This window comes from Ceratotherium simum, chromosome X (genome assembly GCF_057802395.1).
Source record: "Ceratotherium simum simum isolate JZ-2026a chromosome X, ASM5780239v1, whole genome shotgun sequence".
NCBI lineage: Eukaryota > Metazoa > Chordata > Mammalia > Perissodactyla > Rhinocerotidae > Ceratotherium > Ceratotherium simum.
In genome coordinates, this window is record NC_141940.1 from 1,234,582 (window position 1) to 1,255,655 (window position 21,074).

The following is a 21,074-nucleotide window of genomic DNA, read 5'->3' on the forward strand; positions in this document are numbered from 1 at the left end:
TCCTTTATCTCTTTTTCCAACCAGTCTGCCAAGTATATACTCTGCCCCCTGCTGTTTGTTTTACACAATGCAACCAGAATGCTGATCTGATAACTTGCAAAATACAGATGTGATAATTTCACCCCTCACTTAAAAGTCCTCCAATGGTCACCCAGTATTCTTAAGATAAAGTCCGTACTTGCCAACATTGCCTTTAACTTAAAGTCCTGCATCATCAAATCCCTACCTACTCTCCGGCATCATCTCCCCCACACTCCCCTTTGCTCTCTCTGCTCTAGCAATGTAGTTCATCTTTATTCTTGGTCTGTGCCTTGTACATGCTATTCTCCTGCTTACAATGCTCATTCATCTCCTACCATCCTACTTATCTCCTGGATATCCTTCAGATCTCACCTCAACTGCTACTTGCTTCTCTGACCCTCCTGACTTGGTCAGATTCCCTGACTTGAACACTATCTGAGTGTCATGTACCTCTCTGCCATAGTACTTTTCACAACTTTGATGTTATGTTTATTCATGTGATTATTTGATATCACGGTTCCCCTAGCTCTGTAGACTGGAACTTCCCAGGTCATGAAGCCTGGGACCAGGTTGTTTTTGCTCGTGGCTGTATCCATAGTGCCTGATGTATAGTAGTTTGTCAATAAACTTTTATTGAAGAGTGATTCATTGCATCAGGAGAGAGATGGTGGGATATATAGAACCCTGGTGAGGAATCGACCTTATGTAAGAAGCCCACTTTTTCCATTTTTAATGGGAATGGAGAATGAAAAGATGCATCCACATTCATTCAGGAAATATTAAGCACTTACCATGTGCCAAGCATTTAAGATTCCTTAGTGAACAAAACTGACAGAACACCTGTCTTCATGGAGACAGAGAATAAACATACAGAGAAAGTAACCTATAATTTCAGTGAAGATAAATACTGCAAAGAAAAATAAAACATAGTGAAGGTAAAGAGACTATTGGTAGATACTATTTTATATAGAGTAGTCGAGGAAATCCCCATTGAGGAGGTGACGTTTTAGCAGAGACCAGAAACCATGATTGAATTTGCTAATGAGGGAAATTCTCTGTCCCTTTTTTTCTTTTTTTCTCCCTGTTTCCTTCTCTCCCCTCTCTCTCTTCTCCACTAGGCTTAATGTGTTTTACTTAAATTTATTTAGTGGTCTGGTGACTCACAAAGGAACCACAAATAATGAATGATTTCAAGTCCATTATCTTCTCCAAAGGGAGTAGATATTTTAGCAGTCCTTTGATCATTCTAAGAGGCTTTTTTTGTTGTTGTTTTAAAAAAGTGTACATAAAAGCATAGTTTGAAAATCTGATTTGATACCAAGATGCTACTTTTAATAATGAATTTACTCATAGCCATTATTTAGGTTTAAAGCATTTGCTATACAGGCATCTTAATTTTTGTTTAAAACCTTTATATGATGTAGGAGAGTATGAATTTACTAAGAATATCAGAAAATAACTCTTTCATAATAACTTTATTTTTTAGGCACCCCACAGCTTACTTGAAGCGCTAAAACAGCATTTAGCTTCTTTGGAAGAGAAAAATGACATTTTACCTCCTCATAGGTAACTTAATCAATGTCTTCATATAGGTTAATTTTGTTTCCCTCTAAATAATTTCCCTCATTTCAACAACATAAGAGTGACTAAATAATTTATGGGCTTTGAATATGATGCAATGCTATGCAGTGATTTTTAATGATAATATGGAATAGCATTTTTCAGTCTTTTTTTTTTTTTGTGGGATTCCATACCCTTCACCAGGGTGATATGCTTCGCAAAGGAATGTCTTTTATTACAGTGAGTGATTCTCAAAGTCAGAGGTTGGGATTCGAATAACCCCCGCTTTTGAAGAATTTGATTTCTTCCCTTAGGGGCTCCTCTAGTGAGAATAACTGTTACAGATGATTATTTAATGGTATGCAAACTGTTCATCAACAAAATAGTGTGCATAGTAACATTCAAGACATATATGTGTCTGTGGGTATACACACAGATATATACACATACATGCACTCCTCTATATATGCATATACAGACAAATTGAATAATACAAATTTTGAGGTATATCACTTCAAAATGTTCACATTAGCTATTTCTGAGTGGAAAAATTATGGTTGATTTCAATTTTCTTTTTCATACTTTTCAGTATTGTCCAAAATTTCTAGAAGGGTCATGCATTATTCATTCATTCCACTTTTTTAGGTTATATTGATTGTTAATTGATTTATAGTATCACCCTCTATTAGACAACAAGTCTGTTGAGTATTTCTTAATTATATCTTTATCACAGATAGTATATAGTTGGATGGATGGATTCATAGATGAATGAATTAAAGAAATGTAGGCTCAGCTGGGTAGGATATATTTCAATCTGTTTATTCTCCAGTGTGCCTCATCTTTCTTGTGATCTCTTAAGTCTCCAGCATGCATTGATTCCCTCCATCCCAAACAGTCCAGTTGTGAAAGCTTCAGCAAGCAGACCTTGGTTTGCAGGTAATAGAACTCTATTATAAGATTATGTCAGTAATAATCGAGGACAGAATTAGAATTTTTCATTCTTCTACTGCTTAACCACCTGCTACATCTGCTGCCTCTTCCTGAAGCAGTCTTTGACCTAGCAATTTCATTTCTAGGAATTTATTCAACATTTATATTCACAGTTGTGAAATGATGTTTGAACAAGGCTATCCATTGCAACATTGTAATCGCAAAATGACTATCAATAAGGGGCTTGTTTTTATGTACTGAAGTGGAATGGTCTCCCAGATGTATTGTTAAATGGAAAATGAACAAGGTATGAAACAAAGTATGGTATGCTACCATCTTTGTTTTTAAAAACAGAAAAAAAAAGAATACATATGTTTATGTAATTTCTTAAAGAATACTTCTGGAAGGATATACAAGAAATGAATAAAACGTGCTGCCTCCAGGAAGAACTTGGTTGTTCATGGAAAAGGATGGGTAGGAGAGTCTTCACTGTATACCGTTTTGTAACTTTTGAATTTTGTACATGCAAATAATTACTAATTAAAGATCAATTTTACAAAGAAACACATACTTACATGCATCCAGTGTGATACCTTGTAATGCCCAACGTGGAACTCCTTTGTCGTGTCTTACGGGTGATGTGCCTCATGTTTCAATCACGTGCTAGATCTGGCTCATAACAGCTCACAAGAGCTAATTGCTGCATTTTCTGGAATTTTGCAAGCTGGTTTATGTCACAGTGGTAACTTGAAATTGGCCATGATGGAAGTATTTGCACTGCAGAAATGGGCAGATACTACAAAATAGGCCTTTTGTTTTTTGTGGAGAGCTGGTTGTTATACATTTATTGGCACATGACTACTCATAATCAGCCATATTCTGTTTTTTAATGGGTAATTGTGTTTCAACAATGTTACTTGATTCTCTACTCTAGACACAAATCCAGGTAGTAATGAGCTATATTTTCATGGGGTTTATATGTATTTGAATTAAAGTTTGTTGTTAATTTAACTTGAAGACTTAAACTGTATCTATTTTAAATGTTTTTATTTTTCTTTTATACATATATTCTCAAATGGACACACTTTCTGCATTTTCAATGGGTGAGTTTGACCAAAACTATGATGAACAAAAGTCCTTTGAGTAAAACCATATGTATAGCAAAAACTGTACACTTGCTTCGTTTCTAAAAGAATCACTACTTTTCTGAGTGCCTATGGTTTGGGAATCATTAGTGCTTACAACAGGTGTGACAAAATACGTTAAACCTGGTTGTTGACAAGCTGTGGATTCAGTCTGATGTGAATGTGAATCCCAAGGAGAGTAGAGGGAGGAGGGGAACTACTACCACGCTGTTTTAAAGGCCCATGGGCCTGATTACCAACAGATCAAAACCACTTTTTCTCTCAAATTGTTGTGATTTAAAAATACTGGCCATGGAACCAGGGTGCTTGGGTTCAAATTTCACTTCACCCTTCATGAACTGTGTGGCTTTGGGCAGATCACTTAACCTCTCTGTGCCTCAGCTTTCTTATCCTCATAAGGTTGCTGCCAGGATAAATGAGTCAATACATGTAGAGTGCTTAGAACAGGGCCTGGCCTGTGTGTTACTTAGAAGTGCATTTTTTAATTTCATGCGTGTGGGGATCCTCTAATTATCTTTTCTGTTATTGAATTCTAGCTTACTTGCACTATGTCAGAGAGCCTTCTCTATATAATTTCACTCCTTTGGAATTTGTTGATACTTGCTTCATGGTCTAGCATAGAATCATTTTGTCAAAATCACCAGTGACCTCCATGTTCATACACTTACTTCAGTTTGCCTCTTGGTTTTATTCTTATCTAAATCTTGGCTCCTTTTTAGACTTTTTTCACTGGTTCCTCCTCATTTCTTTATCTATACTTACTGTTTCCTAGATGAGCTCATCCAGGCTCATTGCCTTAAATACCATTTACATGATAAGGACTCCCAAATTAGCGTCTCCAGGTACAGCCATTCCTCCTGAACTCCAGAATTGTATATCCAAGTGTCTATTCAGTGGTTTCACTTGAATATCTAATAGGGTTCCAAAACTAAGCTCCTGATACTCCACCCCAAACCTGCTTTTTCCATGGTTTTCCTCATCTCAGTTAATGGCAGATAGCAACTCATTTCTTCTAGTTGCTCAGCCCAGAAGCCTTGGAGTCATCCTTGACTCCTTTCTTTCTGTCATACCCCACATCTAATCCATCAGAAAATCTGTTGACTTTACCTTCAAAACATATCCAAACGTTGACCACTTCTCACTACCTCCAGTGCTAACCACCCATCTCTCTTACCTGGACTATTACAAGATCTTTCTGACCACCTCCCTGCTTCTGCCCTTGCCCCCTGCAGTCCATTCTTTACATAACAGTCAGAGTGATCTCGTTAAAACACAAGTCAGATAGATCATGTCTCTCTGTTCAAATCCCTTCAGTGGCTTCCCCATCTCAGGGAAGTTGGCCTGAGATGGTGGCCTCAGAGTAAAAGCCAAAGTCCTTACAATTCTTTAGAAGGCCCACTATTGCCTTTCTGTCTCCTTGGATCACTCTGAATCTAGACACCTTGGCCTCCTCACTGTTCTTCAAATACACCAAGCACACACCTTCCTCAGGGCCTTTGCTCATGCTGCTCCCTGTGCTGGATCCACATGGTTCACTCTCTCAAATCCTTCAGGTCTTTACTTAAAAGTCCCTGTGATGAGTCTTTCCTGTCTAAAATTTAAATATCCCGTCCTCCACCAACATGTCATGCCCCTGTCCCGGATATTTTTTCCTTAGCACTTGTTACCATCAAACATATTATATACATTATTTGCCTTGGTTATTTTCTGTCTCCAATAGAATGTAGCTACATGAAGGCAGGGATTTTTATCTTTTTTATTCACTGCTGTGTCTTTAGCTCCTAGTATAGTGTCTAGCATATAACAAGTGCTCAATTAAAATTTATTTCATGAATAATTTAACATGACTTTGTACTCATTAACCTAATAATTTGAGGTCCTGTTAGTTTGTAATGGGAAGATACATATATGTCATTGCTGTATTGATATAAATTTAGTCTAGGTTTGTATCTAATTCTGTCTCTTATTTTCAGATTATTTTCCCTACATGATATATCACAACCAACATTCCCTTCACAAGCCCACAAACCTGTTGGAGCCAGACAGCAAGGTGAAACAATTATAGCAGACAACCTGGACGGCTCACTTGCTAGCCTTGTAGGAAGTAAGCATCTATTTTAAATTAATATTTTATGTATATACATATATATTTTTAAATGCATTTTAAGAAAAAGTATTTGTACAAAAATAATGTAAAATTTGTGTTTGTTTTATGAAACAGATATTAACTGTGGAGAAAACCCAGTCAACAAGTAAGTTTTTATTATTGAAAAAAGATAACCAATAAATAAATGTTAGAGGAAGGGACTCATGAGGGTAACAACTAGAAAATAATTATTTTTAAATTAGATATAAGAATCATTTGTTATAAAACTCTATAATATGTGAATTTTTTTATTTAAATAATTAAAGTAGAGAATTTATTTGTTATATATTATCCCAATTTTGTAGGTAAACTTCTTGGTTAAAGTATACTGTATTACATAGTTCTCCTCCTACCCCTCTGACAGTCTCTTCATGGTTCATCTGAAGGATCTTCTTTTTCTAAACATGTCTTAAATATCGGCATTCCTCCTAGTTCTTTGTATTCTCGGTTCTTTTCTTACTTTATAATATAGACTGTATTAAATTCTTATTGACTGTGTTAAATGAGTAATACTTATTTTTTATTTTATTAAACAAAGACAATAAAACTACCAGTTGGAGCTCCTCAGCATCATAAGATAATCAGTGTTACTTCAGTGAGTGAATCCCTACATTTTCAACCAAAAAAAAAAAAAAAAAGGCAAAAGGAAACCAAAGGAAGGCAAAAGTGATAATATTAACAACAAATAATGTGGAATGTAAGGTTAAAAGCACTAAACAGAATAAGGAGGGATACCATATAATGATAAAAGGCACTGTTTATGGAGCTATAACTGTCTTTGTGTATGCACAAAGCTACAGGCATAAAGCAAAAAATATTAGAAATACACAGAGAACTTGAGAAAAATACAATTATAATGGGCGATTTCAAACCACCTCTTTCATTATTGGACAGATCTAATAGATAAAACATAAGTAAGAACATAGAAGAATTTGAATAATACATAATAAATAAATGATAAATAAATAAATAAATAAATAAAAAGTAAATAAACCTGTGTACACACACAGAATGTTCATTTTCTTCAGAGCAATCACAAAGAAAACCTTAACAAAAAAACTAAAGAATTTTACAGACTACATTCGTTCATAATCCAATAAAATTAGAACTAATTAATAAAAATTTGACCACGAAAATCTTAACTACTTATACATTTAAAAATATAATCTTTTTGCCAAAGAGGAAATCACAAAAGGAAAGTTATCAACTATCTGAAGGTAATGAAAAAGAGAACTTTATACCAAAGGTAATGGGGCACTGTGAGAACTAAACTCAGAGGAAAATTTCATCATTGTTAAAGAAGAGAAATTAATAAGATTTTAGTTTTTATCTTAAGAAAATAGATATAAAATAAAAAATATATTACGAAGGTAAAATTTTTAAAGATAAGAGCTTAAACTAGTAAAATTGCAAACAAAAACAAATAAATCCAAAACTTATTTCTTTGTAAAGTCCAATAAAATAAGCTCCTCTGATTAAACAGAAAAGAGAATGTAAAATTGTACAATATGAGTAATAAGAGCTGACATAACCACAGACGCAGGAGAGATTAAAATGATTATAAGTGAATACTTTGTGCAACTGTTTGGCAACAACATATTTGAAAATCTAGAGGAAACTGATGATTTCCAAGCAAAATATAAATAACAAAATTTATCCAAGAAGAGGCAGAAATATGCATAGACCAATTACCACATAAGTTTTTGAAAAAGGAATTGAAGATCTACCAGTGTATCACGAGTTCATGGATGAGCTTTATCTAACCCTTAAAGAATAGGAAATTTCAATTCCAGGCTATAGAAAAAAGGGAAGATCTACAATTCAGTGTATGAAATCACATGACTTTAATATCAAAGCCCAGTAAAGATAGAACAAAGAAAGGAAACTGCTGACCAATCTCACTTATTCATTATAGATGTCAGAATTCTAGATAAAATATTCACAAATAAAGTCCAGGAATATATTTAAAAATTCCACTACCTGTGCATACTGCTTTTCTCTTAGAGTGTGCCATACAAAGCCCCCTGTCTGGGATGGTAGTAGTGGAGGTGGTATGATGAAAATTGGATGCATTTGGGATGTATTTTGGAGGTAGAGTTGACAGCACTTGCTGTTAGAAGTGAAGGGGAAAAGAGGGATCAAGGGGTAGTGCTTAGGTTTCGGGCTTGAGCTACTGCATGGATGCTGGTGTCACGGATCATGACGGAAAAGACTGGAGGAGAAATAGTTGGAGTGGGTAAGTTGAAACAAGAGTTCTATTTTGACATGTTATGTTTGAGATATGTATTAGACATCCAAGAGGCAGGTAAACATACGAGTCCAGAGATTAGGGCTGGAGATAAAAAGTTGTGAAGTCATCAATGTGGTAGTTAAAGCTTTAAGACTTGATTAACTAATCTTGGTAGAGAATAAAGAGGATAATGGTAGGTCCAGAACTGAACTTTGAAAACATCCTAATATTGTAGAGGTTGAATAGAGAAGGTTAAAGTGTCAAGAGTTGAGGAAAACAAAGCACAAACAATGGATCAGGAATAAGTGTAGCATTGGACCTTTAAATAATGACACTGAAAGCCAGAAGACAATACTTCAACCTGTTAAAAATTCATAGTGGGGGCCGGCCCCGTGGCTTAGCGGTTAAGTGCGCGTGCTCCGCTACTGGCGGCCCGGGTTCGGATCCCGGGCGCGCACCGACGCACCGCTTCTCTGGCCATGCTGAGGCCGCGTCCCACATACAGCAACTAGAAGGCTGTGCACCTATGACATACAACTATCTACTGGGGCTTTGGTGGGGGAAAGAAGGAGGAGGATTGGCAATAGATCTTAGCTCAGAGCGGGTCTTCCTCAGCAAAAAGAGGAGGATTAGCACGGATGTTAGCTCAGGGCCGATCTTCCTCAAAAAAAAAAAAATTCATAGTGAAATTTATTTCCAATCTAGAATTCTGTACTCAGACAAGCTTTCAACCAAATGCAAGAGATAAATAGACATTTTCAGACACCCAAAATCTAAAAAAATTACCTACCATGCACCTTTGCTCAGGAAGCTCCTATTAGGTGTGCTCCAGCAAAACAGAGAAGTAAACTAAGAAAGAGGAACCCGTGGGGTTCAGGAAAACACAGAGCCCTACTTAAGTGAGAAGTGGAGAGAATTCCCAATACCGTCATGGGCTGCATAATGACATTTGAGTCAACGATGGACTGCATATACAACAGTGGTCCCATAAGATTAGTATTGTATCCTAGGTGTGTAGTAGGCTGTACCATCTAGTTTGTGTAAGTACACTTTATGATGTTCACACAACGATGAAACTGCCTAACGATGCATTTCTCAGAAAGTATCCCCGTCATTAAGTGACGCGGGATTGTATAACAACGGTGGAAGTCCCAGGGTGACATTAGTACAGCAAGCCTAGAGAGCAGTCAGTTTAGATTGGAACAGAAGGATATAGAGCTCCAGGACAGATGTCTCCAAGAAAAAATCAAAATGACGGTTTATTTACTCTGAGCCAGATATTATTCATTCTAAGTATTTTACACGTAATAACTCATTTCATCTTTCTACTTGAGACAATTATGATTTCCACTAGATCATAAGCTCCATGAAGGTATATATTTTCGTCTGTTTTATATATTCCAAGCACCAAGAATAGTGCCTGCACCTAGTAGATATTTAATGGATATTTGTTGAATGAATCCACATTTCACACCTGAGAAAATTGAGCTACAGAGATTCTGTAACTTGCCCAACCTTATACAGTTATTAAATGGTTGAACTGAGATTTGAACTCAGAGTCGGGGCTATTAACCTCTATAGTATAAAACTATATATATATATATTCTTTTTAAAAAATATATACTTCAGAGATGAGGGGAGGTGGGAGGGAAGTAGGGTATGGTATGAGAGTACAAAATTTTCCAAAGGAAATCAATAATGTCTGAAATTTATAAATTCAGATATAGTAGTATAAATATCTTTGAGATTATAGAATTAAATACCATGAGAAAGAGTGGCTACTTTGGGGAAGGGGAGGTGGTGACTGCTGTTTTTGGTTTTAGATCTTTTAGCAGTATTTGACTTTTTAAACTCTGTATCACCTAGATAAAACCTAAATTTAGTTAAGTCAAATGATGAATACAAAATAAATATGAGCTTTTATTATCTACTACTTAATGAAGGAAATCATATGGTATTTGACCTTAAACAAACACATAGAGACAGAGATTGGATTGGTGGTTACCAGAGGGGAAGGGGGGAGGGGGGAGGGCGAAAGGGATAATTCGGCACATGTGTGTGGTGATGGTTGGAATTAGTATTTGGGTGGTGAACATGATGTCATCTATGCAGAAATAGAAGTATAATGATGTACACCTGAAATTTCTACAATGTTATAAACCAATGTTACTGCAATAAATAAAAAATTAAAAAAAAAATAAAAAGATTTTAAAAAATAAATAAATAAATAAATAAATATGAGCTTTTAGAGACAAGAACCATATCTTAGAATTAACACTAAAGTATCTGCAGAATAGAGTATTACATGGTTTGGTGGAGGAGTCGAAATAGATGTAGAAGATAAAGGTAATAATCTTAACCACTGGCAGGGAGTATAGACTCCTAGTCCTGCCATTAATTAACTGCAGACCTTGAGCAAGATATTTGTCTTCTCTGAGACAGTTTTCTCATCAAGGTTACACAGCTAGTGAATAGCCTGGTGGGGCTCAGATTTCAATACTTCTGCCTCCTACCCTAGAGCCCTCTTGACCCACCCCCATGGGGAATACTAGTTTTTTTCTTTAGATAAACTATTAAAATAGTTTAGGATAAAATGTATTCATTCAAGTCACTTTATTTATGAGAAACTGCTACTATTGAATTTTTTCCATGATCTTTCAAACTCTGTTAGTGGGGAATTTAAATTAGGCATTATCTATCAAAACTAAGCTGAAACATTTACTTTTATAATAACTTAATTTCGTATAGAAAATAGCCAGTGGTCTTTTTGGGGGGGCTTTCTTTTGTGATTCCTTCCTATTATCTCTTACCTGTTGATAAGCATAAACATTGTATTAAAGGCTGTATCCTGACTAGATGTTTAGATGGTAGATTTGTCACCCCCAAAACGAGCTGATTTATAAATCCCATTTTAGATCTGACACGAAGTGGCGTCAACCTTCAGAGATGGAAATTACTGGTGGAATGAACTGGCAGCTTAATACCTGCACCTGCACATCAACCCTCTGGAATCCCATTTCTATTCCTCCTGTTCCCCACATGGTAACATTTGTGACGCATACCTTACTTTTAAAAACTTTTTTGATATATACATATAACATAGAAATTTGTAATGAGGAAGTAGATAGAGCAAGAAATGTTTTATTTTTAATAATTTTTAATGTATTGTGCTAAGATTTCTTATAGACCTGTTAGGCTAACTATTCTACTATTTTGCTCCACATTTATTGAGCACCTATTAGGTATCAGGCACTATGCTGAAAGATGAAGACACAGGAGCTGTAAGAGTAGATAGGCGTGTCATCAAATAGAGGCATTGAATATTATAATTGCTGAGGTGGAGTACTTTAGAGGGTGTGCTATGAATTTTATAAAGGATCTGAGCGTGAGGTAAAAGGAGATGAGGTGAATTGCCAGTCACTGGTTGGCAAATGGCTCATGCCAAGCAGAGGGAGCAGTGTGAGCAAAGGCAGGAAACTCCGTGGGCTTTTCAGGGAATTGTAAGTAGTTTAACATGGCTATAGCATAATGTATGATGGTACAACAAGAGATAAAGCTAGAGCATTGAACAGAGACTAGATCTTGCAGGAACTTGTATAGGAGTTTGGGCTTTATCTTATAAGGAGTGGGGAGCCAAAGCTATAACACGATCGCTGTTACATTTTTGAAACATTAGCCTGGGAGGAATGTGGAAGATGGATAATAGGGAAATAAGACACAGAAGTCTTTTTAAGTCGTCCAGGCAAGAGATCTAGAGTGGCCTGGTCTAGAATGCTAGAACTGTGGCAGTAGATTGAAATAAAGAGATTTGAGAGATGGGTATGCAGATAGAATTGATAGGAGTTGCTAATAGATTGAAAGTGGGAATATGGGTCCCCAATGAATTATCTGCAATTTTAAAATTCAAAAAGCTCTGGAAAACAAGTTTTTTTTGTTAGGTTTGCAACAAACTCTTTTGGCTGCGCATCTTTACCTGAACTAAATGAGGCTATAGTCAACATTTATCTCACTAAGTGGGAATATTCACGCATGAATTTTGCATTTTCATTTTGCTGCAGAAATATTAATGTGTTTCATTAGAGAGTGTTATTTCAGCCCCCCTGGGGTGTTACTAATATGTTCTATGTGTAATTTCTAAATTATCTGTCTAAAATATGAAACATTCTGAATTCCAAAACACATTTGGCCCCAAGGATTTAAAATAAAGCATATGGACTTATGCTATTTTTTGTGTGATTTTGCTTTAAAACTTCATTGGTCCAATGATATAACAAACTGCATATTAACTATTGAGTACATAGTGACTTTGTTCTTCTAACGTGCAGCTGAGGTGCATTCTAGGAATGAGAATTTTGATAGGATTTGGGAAGCAGAAAGTAGTAATTTTGAAACATACTGAGGAAAGGTGTGCTGTGCTGCTGCAGTAGATTTGAGAATAACATAGGTCAGTTTGAGGAAATTGCATGCTTAATAGAGGACACAGATGACTAAGAACCTAGAAAGGGTATAGCAAGGAAGTTTTGGGTTTGGAGTAAGAAGGATGAAATGTACAAACATAAGAATTTGGGTTAAATTTATGTTCATAAAGCTATTAAGAGTATTCCCCATTTTCCTTTTAATGTCTACAGGATTTGTGGTGATCTCCACTCTTCCATTCTTGATATTGATTTGTGCCTTCTCTCTTTTTTTCTTTGTCAGTTGTGCCAGAGAGTTATCAATTTTATTTATCATGTCAAAGAACCAACTTTTAGTTTCACTAAATTTTCTTTATTGGTTTTCTGTTTTTGTGTTGATTTCTGCTCTTATCTTTGTTATTTCCTTCTTTCTGCTTGATTTGGGCTTATTTTGCTCTTCTCCTAGTTTCTTGAGGTAGAAGTTTAGATTATGGATATGAAACTTTTCTTCTTTTCCTTCTTTTTTTTTTTAATTTTTTAAATTTATTTTTTCCCCCAAAGCCCCAGTAGATAGTTGTATGCCATAGTTGCACATCCTTCTAGTTGCTGTACATGGGACGCAGCCTGAGCATGGCCGGAGAAGTTGTGCGTCGGTGCGCGCCCGGGATCCGAACCCGGGTCGCCAGTAGCAGAGCATGCACACTTAACCGCTAAGCCACGGGGCCGGCCCTCTTCTTTTCTAATGTGTGTTTAATGCTATAAAATTCCCGCTAAGCCCTGCTTTAAATGTAAGCCACACATTTTATTATGTTTTATTTTCACTTTTGTCCAGTTCAATGCATTTTCTAATTTCTCTTTGACTCATAGGTTATTTAGAGGTGTGTTGTTTAATTTCTAAGTGTTGGCAAATTTTATTGTTATCCTTCTATTACTAATTTCTAGTTTAATTCCTTTATGTTCAGAGAAAGTATTTTGTATGCTTTAAGTTCTTTTAAATTTGTTAAATTTTGATTTATGACCCAGGTTATGGTCTGTCTTGGTGAACAGTCCATGAGCACTTGAAACCAAGTGTATTCTGGTGTTGTTGCGTGGAATGTTCTATATATGTCAATTAGATCTTGTTGGTTGATTGCATCATTCGGTTCTGCTACATCTTTGCTGATTTTGTGTGTAGCTATTCTGTCAATTACTCAGAGAGGGGTATTGACTCCCCAGCTATACTTGTGGATTTGTCCATTTCTCCTTTCAGTCTGGCCAGTTTTCGCTTTGTGTAATTTGACGCTCAGTTGTTTGGTTCATACACATTTAGGATTATTGTATCTTCTTGGTGAATTGACCCTTTTATCAATACATAATGTTCTCTTTATCCCTGGTAGTTTTCTTTTGCTCTGAAGTCTACTTTGTGTGATATTAATGTAACCGCTTTCCTTTGATTAGTGTTTTCATAGTATATCTTTCTCCATCCTTTTACTCTTAAGCTGCCTATATCATTGTATTTTAAGTGAGTCTCTTGTCTAAAGTGTATAGTTGTATAAATTGTACGGTGCATACTTTTTAAGTCCATTCTGACAATCTCTGTATTTTATTTGGTGTGTTTAGACCCTTTGCATTTAATTTCATTATTGGTGTGTTTGTTATTGTCCTGTTTCCTCTTTCCTGCCTTCCTTTGGGTTCTTTGAACATTATTTTAGTATTCTATTTTAATTTACGTATTGTGATTTGGTCTATATCTCTGTGTAGTTTTTTAGTGTTTGCTCTAGCAATTACAAAACACATACTTTTCACAGTCCATTTAGAATCAATATTTTATCATTTCAATTGAAATATAGAAACATTAGCACCATATAGGTTCCCTTATCTTCCTCCTTTTATGTTAGTTGTCTATACATACATTACATTGAAAAAAACCATCAGGCGATCTTACACTTTTTGCTATCAACCATCAAACATGTTTTATAGAACTCAAGAGTGGAAGAATAGCCTATTATACTTAGCCAGATATTTAGCATTTCTGGCACTCTTCCTTCATTCCTGATATTCCAAGTTTCTTTCTGCTATCGTTTCCCTTCTAACTGAAGAACAACCATTAGCAATTCTGGCAATTCTGGCATTAGCAATTCTGGCTATGAATTCTCTTATTTTTCCTTCATTTGAGAATGGTTTTATTTCACCTTTATGCCTAAAACAATTTTCGTTGGATATAGAATTCTGGATTGACAGCTCTTTTCTTTCAGCCCTTGGAAAACAGGCCACTTCATTCTGGCCCCCATGGTTTCTGATGAAAAATCCACAGACATATGAATCATTGTTCTCCTCTAGATATTGCATCATTTTTCTGTGGCTGCTTTAAAGATATTTGTCTTTCATTTTCAGAACTTTGATTATGATTTGTCTTGGCATGGATTTTAGGGGGTTTATTCTGTTCAGGTTTGTACAGCTTCTTAAGTCTGCCTTTTTATATCTTTTGCCGCACTTGGACAGTTTTCTGCCATTATTACTTCTAATATTTTTTTCAGCACTGCAGTCATTCCCTTCTCCTTCTAAGACTCTAATAACACAAATATTAGACCTTTGGATGTTGTCCCACTGGTCCCTGAGGTTCTGTTTGGTTCTTTTAAATCTTTTTTTTTTTCTGTTCTTCAGAATGAGTCATTTCTATTGGTCTATCTTCAAGTTCACTGAATCTTTCCTCTATCATCTCCATTCTAATATTGAGTCCTTCCATTGGGAATTTTTATTTCAGTTATTGTATTTTGCAGATCTGAAGTTGCCATTTGGCTTTTCTCTATATCTTCTGTTTCTTGGCTGATGCTATTTTAATTTTTGTTTAAAGAGTGTTTATGATTACTCATTCAAGCATTTTTATAATAGCCACTTTAAAGTCTTTGTCAGATAATTCCAACATCTGTGCCATCTCATCATTGGTGTCTGTTGATTGTCTTTTCTCATGCAACTTGCGATTTCCATGGTTCTTCCTGTGCCAACTAATTTTGGATTGTGTCCTGGACATTTTGACTATTACTTTGACTCTGGGTCTTGTTAAATTTTATGGAGAATGTTAATATTTGTGTTTTAGCAGGCACTTAACCTGGTTAAGTTTAAGCTACAAGTTCCAGGCCTCTCCTCTGGACTGTGGTCCCAGCGTCAGCTCGGTTTCCACAGCTTTGTGCCGCTATTCAGGCCCGTCCTGCATGTGCACCACCCAGTGGTCAGCCTGGGACCTGGGCGTTGGTTCTCCCCTGGCTTAGTAATCAAAGTCTTCAGTATGCTCACCAAGAACAGACCCACCCCTGCACAGGTAGGGGTGAGCCCAGGTGTTCATAAACAGCTTTCCTGAGCTTCTCTATCTCTGCTCTCTCTCTATTTTCCAGTTTCTTGGGACTCCCGTTCTCTTTACTCTGCCAAAAACCCCACTCACTTCTGTGATTGAGATAAGTCAAGGTTCTGAGGGGTCGTAGGACAGAGAGAATTAGAAAACATTTTTTGTCCCTTCCTTCATGGAGTCCCTCTCCCTCAGATATTTGGCTCTTGCAGTTTTCCGCTTTTGCTGCCACCATAGCCACTGCTTCAAGATTGCCTGGGAGCTGGGATGTGAGAGAATGGAGAAAAAGGAGAAAAAGAAAAAACACTAGGGGATTTTTCTGACTTGCACTGAGCTTTAGGAGTTCTCTTTATAGCTACTCAGGCCAGAACTAGAGGACTTCTGGAGTTTTCTCTCATCTGCTCAACCATGATCTCTTCCAGGTTTCATGCTGCTTTGAGTCCAGTGTGGGTGATACTGGAAGGGAAAAATGATAAATTCACTGCCAGTTCAGCACTACTTTGAATTCTGGTGTTGTTTCCTGATATGTACGTTTCGGAGTTTTCTGATAGCTGCCCATGCATCCTATCCAGGTTTTATAGTTAGGTGTTCAGTGGGAGAAGAAGGTTGTCTATGCTTGCTCAATTTTAACTGGAACTAGAACCCAATCCTTGTCTTTTAACTTAAGTTCAGTTAACATATTTTTATGTGATTATGGATATATTTGGATGTTTCTATTATAGGGTTTTTTTCCCTTATTTTTCTTTTTTCCCCTCTCTCATTTTTTGCCTTCTTTTGCAATAATTAAATTCTTTTTTTCTCCCTTCATTTTTTACCCTGTTACCTTCGAACTTATACACTCTATTGCTGTCTTTTTGATGTTACTCTAGAGACTACAACATGCATGGTTAAATTACCAAAGTCTCAAGTTAATCAGTGTTTTCCTCTGAAACAACATAAGGACTTCAGAAAACTTTAACCCTGATCATATTCCCTGCTGATTTAATATGCTATTTTTGTACAGTATTTTATTCCTATCTCTTTCTTTACTTCTTTATTGTGGTAAAATATATATAACATAAAATTTACCATCCTAACCATTTTAAGTGTACGATTCAGTGGCATTACATACATTTGAAATGTTGTGTAAGCCTTACCACTATGTATTTCCAGAACTTTTTCATCATCTCAAATAGAAACGCTGTACCCATTAAACAATAACACCCCATTCCTCCCACCCCCGAGCCCCTGGTAACCACTTTTCTATTTTCTATTTTCTGTCTCTATCAATTTGACTCTTCCAGGTACCTCATATAAGTGGAATCATACAACATTTGTCCTTTTGTGTCTTGCTTATTTCACTTAGTATAATGTCCCCAAGGTTCATCCATATGGTACCATGTATCAGAATTTCATTCCTTTTTAAGGATAAATAATATTCCGTTGTAAATATTTACCGCATTTTGTTTATCTGTTCATCCACTGATGGACATTTGAGTGGTTTCTACCTTTTGGCTATTTGGAATAATGCTGCTGTGAACATTGAGGTACAAATATCTGTTTGAGTCTCTGCTTTCAATTCTTTGAGTATATACCCAGAGATGGAATTGCTGCATCATATGGTAATTCTATGTTTAATTTTTTGAAGAATCACCATACCATTTGCCACAGTGGCTAAACCACTTTATATTCCCACCAGCAATGCATGAGGTTTCCAACTTCCCAACAACCTTACCAATACTTGTTATTTTCTAGATTTTTAAAAAGATTTATAATAGCCATCCTGATGAGTGTGAAGTACTATCTCATTGTGGTTTTGATTTTCATTTCCCTAATGATTAGTGATGTTGAGCATCTTTTCATGTGCTTATTTGCCATTTGTATATCTACTTTGGAGAAATGTCTATTCCAAATCTTTGGCCATTTTTTAATTGGGTTGTTTGTTTTGGTGGTGTTGAGTTGTAGCAGTTCTTGATATTTTTTGGATATTAATCCCTTCTCAGCTATGTGTTTAGCAAATATTTTCTCCCATTCTGTGTTGTCTTTTTACTCCCTTGATAGTATTCTTTCATGAACGAAATTTTTAAAATTTGGATGAAGTCCAATTTATCTTTTTCTTTTGTTACCTGTACTTTTGGTGTCATATCCAAGAAATCATTGCCAAATCCAGTGTCATGAAGATTTCCCCCTATGTTTTCTTATAAGGTATTTATAGTTCTAGCTCTTAAATTTAGGTCTTTGATCAATTTTGAGTTAATTTTTGTATATAGTGTGAGGTAAAGGTCCAACTTCATTCTTTTGCATATGGATATCCAGTTGCCCCAGCATCATTTGTTGAAAAGACTGTCCTTTCCCCATTGAATGGTCTTGGCGTCCTTGTCAAACATCCATTAACTATATGTGTGAGGGTTTGTTTCTGGACTCTCTGTTCTGTTTCATTGGTCTATATGTCTGTCCTTATGCCAGTACCACGCTGTTTTGATTACTGTAGCTTTGTAGTAACTTTTGAAATCAGGAAGTGTGAGTCCTCTAACTTTGTTCTTGTTTTTTGAGATTATTTTGGCTACTTAGGGTCCCTTAAGATTCCATATGAAATTTAAGATAGGTTTTTCTGTTTCTGAAAATGAAGTCATTGGGATTCTGATAGGGATTGCATTGAATCTGTAGATCACTTTGAGTAGTATGATCATATTAACAATACTAAGTTTTCCAATCCATGAACATGGGATGTCTCTCCATTTACTTAGGTCTTCTTTAATTTCTTTCAGCAATATTTTGTAGTTTTCAGTGTACAAGTCTTTTGCCTTGTTGGTTAAATTTATTCTAAATATTTTATTCCTTTTGATGCCATCATAAATGGAATTGTGTTCTTAATTTCATTTTGGATTGTTCATTGCTAGTGTATGGAAATATAATTGATCTTTTTTTTTTTTTTTTGGCAGGAAAAGATTTACCCTGAGCTAACATCTGTTGCCAATCTTCCTCTTTTATTTTTCCTCCCCAAAGCCCCAGTGCATGGTTGTATATCCTAATTGTAAGTCGTTCTAGTTCTTCTATGTGAGCCGCCGCCACAGCATGGCAACTGACAGACGGGTGGTGTGGGTCTGCGACTGGGAAATGAACCTGGGCCGCTGAAGTGGTGAGCACTGAACTTTAACCACTAGGCTATCAGGGCTGCTTCTATAATTGATGTTTTGTGTGTTGATTTTGTGTCCTGTAACTTTGCTGAATTCGTTCAATAACTCTTAACAGTTTTTTGTGGAATCTTTAGGGTTTCTACATATAAGATCATGTCATCTGCAAACAGAGATAATTTTACTTCTTCCTTTCCAACTTAGATGCCTTTAATTTCTTTTTCTTGCCTAATAGCTCTAGCTATATCTTGAATATAAGTGGTGGAAGTGGGCATCCTTGTCATGTTCCTGATCTTAGGGAGAAAGCTTTCAGTCTTTCACCCTTGAGCATGATATTAGCTGTGGTCTTTTTGTATATAATACTGTGTTGAGGAAGTTCCCTTCTATTCCTAGTGATTTTATCATGAAAGGTGTTGAGTTTTGTCAAATGCATTTTGTGCCTCAACTGGTGTTATTGTGTGTTTTTTTTCCTTCATTCTATTTATGGGGTGTATTACATTGATTGACTTGCATATGTTGAACCATCCTTGCATTCCAGGAATAAATCCTACTTTGTCGTGGTAAATAATCCTTTTCATATGCTGCTGAATTTGGTTTGCTAGTATTTTGTTGAAGATTTTTGCCTCAATATTCATAAGGGATATTGGTCTGTAGTTTTATTTTTCTGTATTGTCTTTGGCTTTGGTATCAGGGTAATGCTGGCCTCATAGAATGAGTTAGGAAATGTTCCCTCCTCCTCAATATTTTGGAAGAGTTTGAGAAGAATTGGTGTTAATTCTTTTTTGAATGTTTGGTAGAATTCCAATGAAGCCATGTGGTCCTAGGCTTTTCTTTGTTGGGAGGTTTTTGATTACTGATTCAATCTTCTTACTCAATATGGATTTATTATTCGGATTTTCTATTTCTTCATGAGTCAGTATCTTTTTCTTTTAACCACCACAAATTAGACATAAGTATCATTGTTTTACAGAGTCAGTGTTTGTTTAGATTTAACTACATTAGTTGCTACTTTCTTTCTCATCATTTGTTATTGCATCTTAAGACCTTCTGTATGGGATCACCTGAAGTACATCTTTAAAATTTCCTTTAGTGAAAGTGTATTGGTGGCCAACTCAATATTTGTTCATCTGTGTATCCCCTCTAGTTTGACAGTTATTTTCTTTTAGTACTCTAAAGATATCATCCCAATCTCTTCTGGCTTCCATAATTACCACTGACAAGTCAGCTTTCAGTCTAATTATTTTACTTTCATAGGTATGGTAGACAAAATAATATACCCCCAAATATTTCCACATCCTAATTCATGGAACCTGTGAATATGTTTGGTTATGAGGCAAAGGGGAATTAAAGCTGTAGGTGGAATTAATGTTGCTAACCAGATTATCGTGTATTACCCAGGCAGGCCCAATAAAATCACAAGTGTCAAAGTAGAAAATGGAGGCAGGAGAGTCAGGGAGAGAGATGTGATGACGGAAGCAAGGTCAAAGTAATGCCATGTTGCTGGCTCTGAAGATAGAGTAAGGGGATCACAAGCCAAGGAATGTGGGTGGCCTCTAGTAGCTGGAATGGGCAATTAAACTGATTCTCCCCTAGAGCCTCCAGAAGGAATGCAGCCCTGCCAACACCTCAGTTTTAGCCCAGTGAGACCCATGTCAGACTTCTGACCTCCAGAACTAGAAGATAATAAGTTTGTATTGTTTAAGCCATTAAGTTTGAGATAATTTTTTATGGCTGCAATAGAAGACTAATACAGATATTCTGAATTATTTTATTGATTTTAAGATTTTGTCTTTTTGTAATTAGTTTTACCTTGATGTTTCTAGGGGTAGATTTATTTATTTACTTACTTAATTATCCTGCTTAAGATTCATTTGGGCTTCCAGAATGAAAACTGATGATTTTTCTCAGTTCTAAAATTTCTTAGCTATTTTACTTCTAAATATTGGCTCTCCTCTTTTCTCTCTAGTGTCTCCACTGGTACTCCAATTAGACTTTGTTTAGGCCTTCTCACTCTCTCCTCCCTGTCTCTTAACATCTCTCTCATGTTTCCCATCTCCTTATCCCTATGTGCTTCATTCTGGGTACTTTTTCCAAATTTCTATTCTAGTTTACAAATTTTCTCTCCATGTCTCTCTAACTTGCCATTTATTAGATCCATTGAGGGTTTGTGTTTGGTTTTTGTTTTGGTAAATTTTATTGAAACATAACATTCA

At 35.9% G+C, this 21,074-nt stretch overlaps 1 protein-coding gene across 1 annotated transcript in view; it reads left to right on the plus strand.

The window, feature by feature from the left end:
• VBP1 (VHL binding protein 1) overlaps positions 1–21,074 on the plus strand; it is a 75,684-nt gene that overhangs the window by 10,886 nt on the left and 43,724 nt on the right. The window contains exons 8-12 of the mRNA XM_014779573.2: positions 1,508–1,587; positions 2,441–2,517; positions 5,677–5,760; positions 5,878–5,908; positions 10,948–11,074. Coding sequence (XP_014635059.2) covers positions 1,508–1,587; positions 2,441–2,517; positions 5,677–5,760; positions 5,878–5,908; positions 10,948–11,074 — 399 coding nt within the window. The remainder of the gene's footprint in view (positions 1–1,507; positions 1,588–2,440; positions 2,518–5,676; positions 5,761–5,877; positions 5,909–10,947; positions 11,075–21,074) is intronic.